This window comes from Gekko japonicus, unplaced genomic scaffold (genome assembly GCF_001447785.1).
Source record: "Gekko japonicus isolate JY-2015 unplaced genomic scaffold, Gekko_japonicus_V1.1 scaffold2685, whole genome shotgun sequence".
NCBI lineage: Eukaryota > Metazoa > Chordata > Lepidosauria > Squamata > Gekkonidae > Gekko > Gekko japonicus.
The window spans coordinates 172,364-174,664 of record NW_015169867.1 but is presented as its reverse complement, the minus strand read 5'-3'; the positions used below and the strand labels follow the sequence as shown (position 1 = coordinate 174,664).

At 61.6% G+C, this 2,301-nt stretch overlaps 1 protein-coding gene across 1 annotated transcript in view; it reads right to left on the bottom strand.

Moving 5' to 3' along the window:
• The window catches only part of TAPBP (TAP binding protein (tapasin)), an 11,813-nt gene that overhangs the window by 1,165 nt on the left and 8,347 nt on the right, over positions 1-2,301 (bottom strand). The window contains exons 4-5 of the mRNA XM_015417432.1: positions 1,613-1,939; positions 20-109 (exon numbers count right to left, since the gene is read on the bottom strand). Coding sequence (XP_015272918.1) covers positions 20-109; positions 1,613-1,939 — 417 coding nt within the window. The remainder of the gene's footprint in view (positions 1-19; positions 110-1,612; positions 1,940-2,301) is intronic.

Genomic DNA, 2,301 nt, shown 5'->3' with positions numbered 1-2,301 from the left:
TTGCAAGCGAGTCTCCTACCCCTCCTGAAGAAGAGCTGCAGGATCCCGTACAGGGCAAACGCCACCAAGAAGAGCCCGACGGCGTCCTCCCAAGAGGGTCCCGACAAGCCTGGGGGGGGGGAAGAGACGGAGGGAAAACGTGAGAAACGGCCACCCCCTCCCCCCCAATGGAGGATTTTTATCTCGCCCCTCCCCCAAGGAGCTCAGTGCGGCAGGCGCCGCTCACTCCTTCCCCTGCGCCACCCTCACAACACTCCAGCGAGGAAGGCTCGGCTGAGAGACGCTGCCTGGCCCAGGGCTCCCACACAAGGCGACCCCCTCCCCCCCAGCCTCCCACCTTTCCAAACGCTTTCAACATTCACCTGGGCAAGCGAGCCAAGGTTGGCACAGGAAAGCCAAGCGCTTTGCAGGAGCTCCGCTCCTCGCCCAGACAACCACAGCCAAGCCCCTCTTGGCAGAGACCTCAACTGCTCGGCCAATGCGGTGGTTTGGCTTCATCCTTAAAAACTGTGCCTCGGCGCTTCTGGATCGGGCACAGCAAATCACCCAAACTAAAATGAGGCTAAATTTGCAAGAGGGTGTGTGAACCAACGCTCCCTCCAAGCTGCGGGGTCTTGTGAGCAAAAACTCTACTTGGGTGAGCTGCCGGAATCCAAGTGGTGAGCTATGAGCCATTTGGCTGCTGCATCCATCAGTTTGATCTGGAGCCCTCTCCCTTCCTGAGAGCTGAGACAAACAGGTGTGAGCCGGAGGCTAAAAAAACGGTGAGCTGGCTCACACTCGCTCAGCTGAGAGGGGGAACCCTGGTGTGAAGCCAGTGATAGACCCTAAAAGCAAGCCCCACATCCTGCCTGGGGAGGTCACGGCTTGCAGCAATGGCTCCATGTCCCGTCCCGTCCCCCACACCCATGGCTAAAGGAGGTTCTGGGCAGTGTTCCCTCTAAGCTGAGTTGGCGTGAGCCAGCTCACAGTTTCTTAGCCTCCGGCTCACACATTTTTGTCTCAGCTCAGGAAGGGAAGGCTCCAGAGCAGACTAATTCATGCATCGGCCCAATCGCTCACTCAACACTTTAAATGGCCAGCAGCTCACAAAGCAGAATTTTTCCTCACCAGACTCCACGGCTCAGAGGGAGCCCTGGTTCCGGGACCACCACCACAATGGCCCAGTCATGCCCCCCCCCAGCCACTGAGCCGCCAGTCAGGACCCCAGTCGCGTGCCCACTCGGGTGTTTCTTGATAGCGGGCGTGGCCCGTGGGGCCTTTTGCCCAGGCTGGCCACACAAGAGGCTTCGGTGAGTGACCGGAGGGAAGCTGTGGCAGCCCTTTTTGCGGCAGCCATTTCCTGGCTGTGCCCACCCCCACCCCCCGCATCCCGTTCCAGAATTTCGGAGGTGCCGGCAGGCTCAAAGAGGGCGCCGGAGACCCCCGTGCCGAAGCATTTCTGAAGCGCACCGTTTCCGTACAGGTTCCCCCCAAACCTCACGAGGGAGACCAGAAGCAGGAGGCCCGTCTTACACGCTCAGCCCCCCCACCCCCAGCAGGAGTGTGTGTTGGGATGGGGGGGGGCTAACGAGCGGGAGGCTCCGGGCTGCTTCTTCCTTCCTTCCCCCACCTGCCACGTGGAGCTTCACGGCCTTCTGCAGTTCCTTCTCCCCCAGGCCGGCGTGGGCCACCCCGCAGCTGAGGGAGGCCCCGTGGTCTTGGGGCTGGACGGCTCTCAGGCGGGCGTAGCTGGTGAGGCTGAAGGTGCCGTCTGGGGACTGCCGGTGGCCCGACTCCCAGGTGTCGAGGAGGGCTTCCTGGGGGGACCCGGGGCTCCTCCGTCTCCAGCTCACGGACACCCCCAGCGGGTAGTAGCCCGAGATCTCGCAGGCCAGCTCGGCGTGGCCGCTGGGGGGCACGGAGAGGGCCGTCGGGCGGAGGCTCACCCTGGGGGGCTCTGTGGGGAAAGAGGCGGGCGTTAGCAGGGCGCGGAGCTGACCTCCCCCCCCCACCAGTGCAAAAAGAGAGGAGAGGCTGGATGTATACCCCACGGCCCTTCAGTACCAGAGGGAGTCTCAGAGCAGCTGACAAACTCCTTTCCCTCCCCCTCCCCACAACAGACACCCTGGGAGGGAGGTAGAAGAAGAAGAGGAGACTGGATTTATACCCCGCCCTTCACGGCCCAAAGGTGTCTCAGAGCAGCTTACAAACTCCTTTCCCTCCCCCTCCCCACATCAGACACCCCTTGCGAGGTAGGCGGGGCTGAGAGAGCTCAGCCGATGAAGTCAAGTTAAAAATACAAATCCAAAAAAAAAAAAA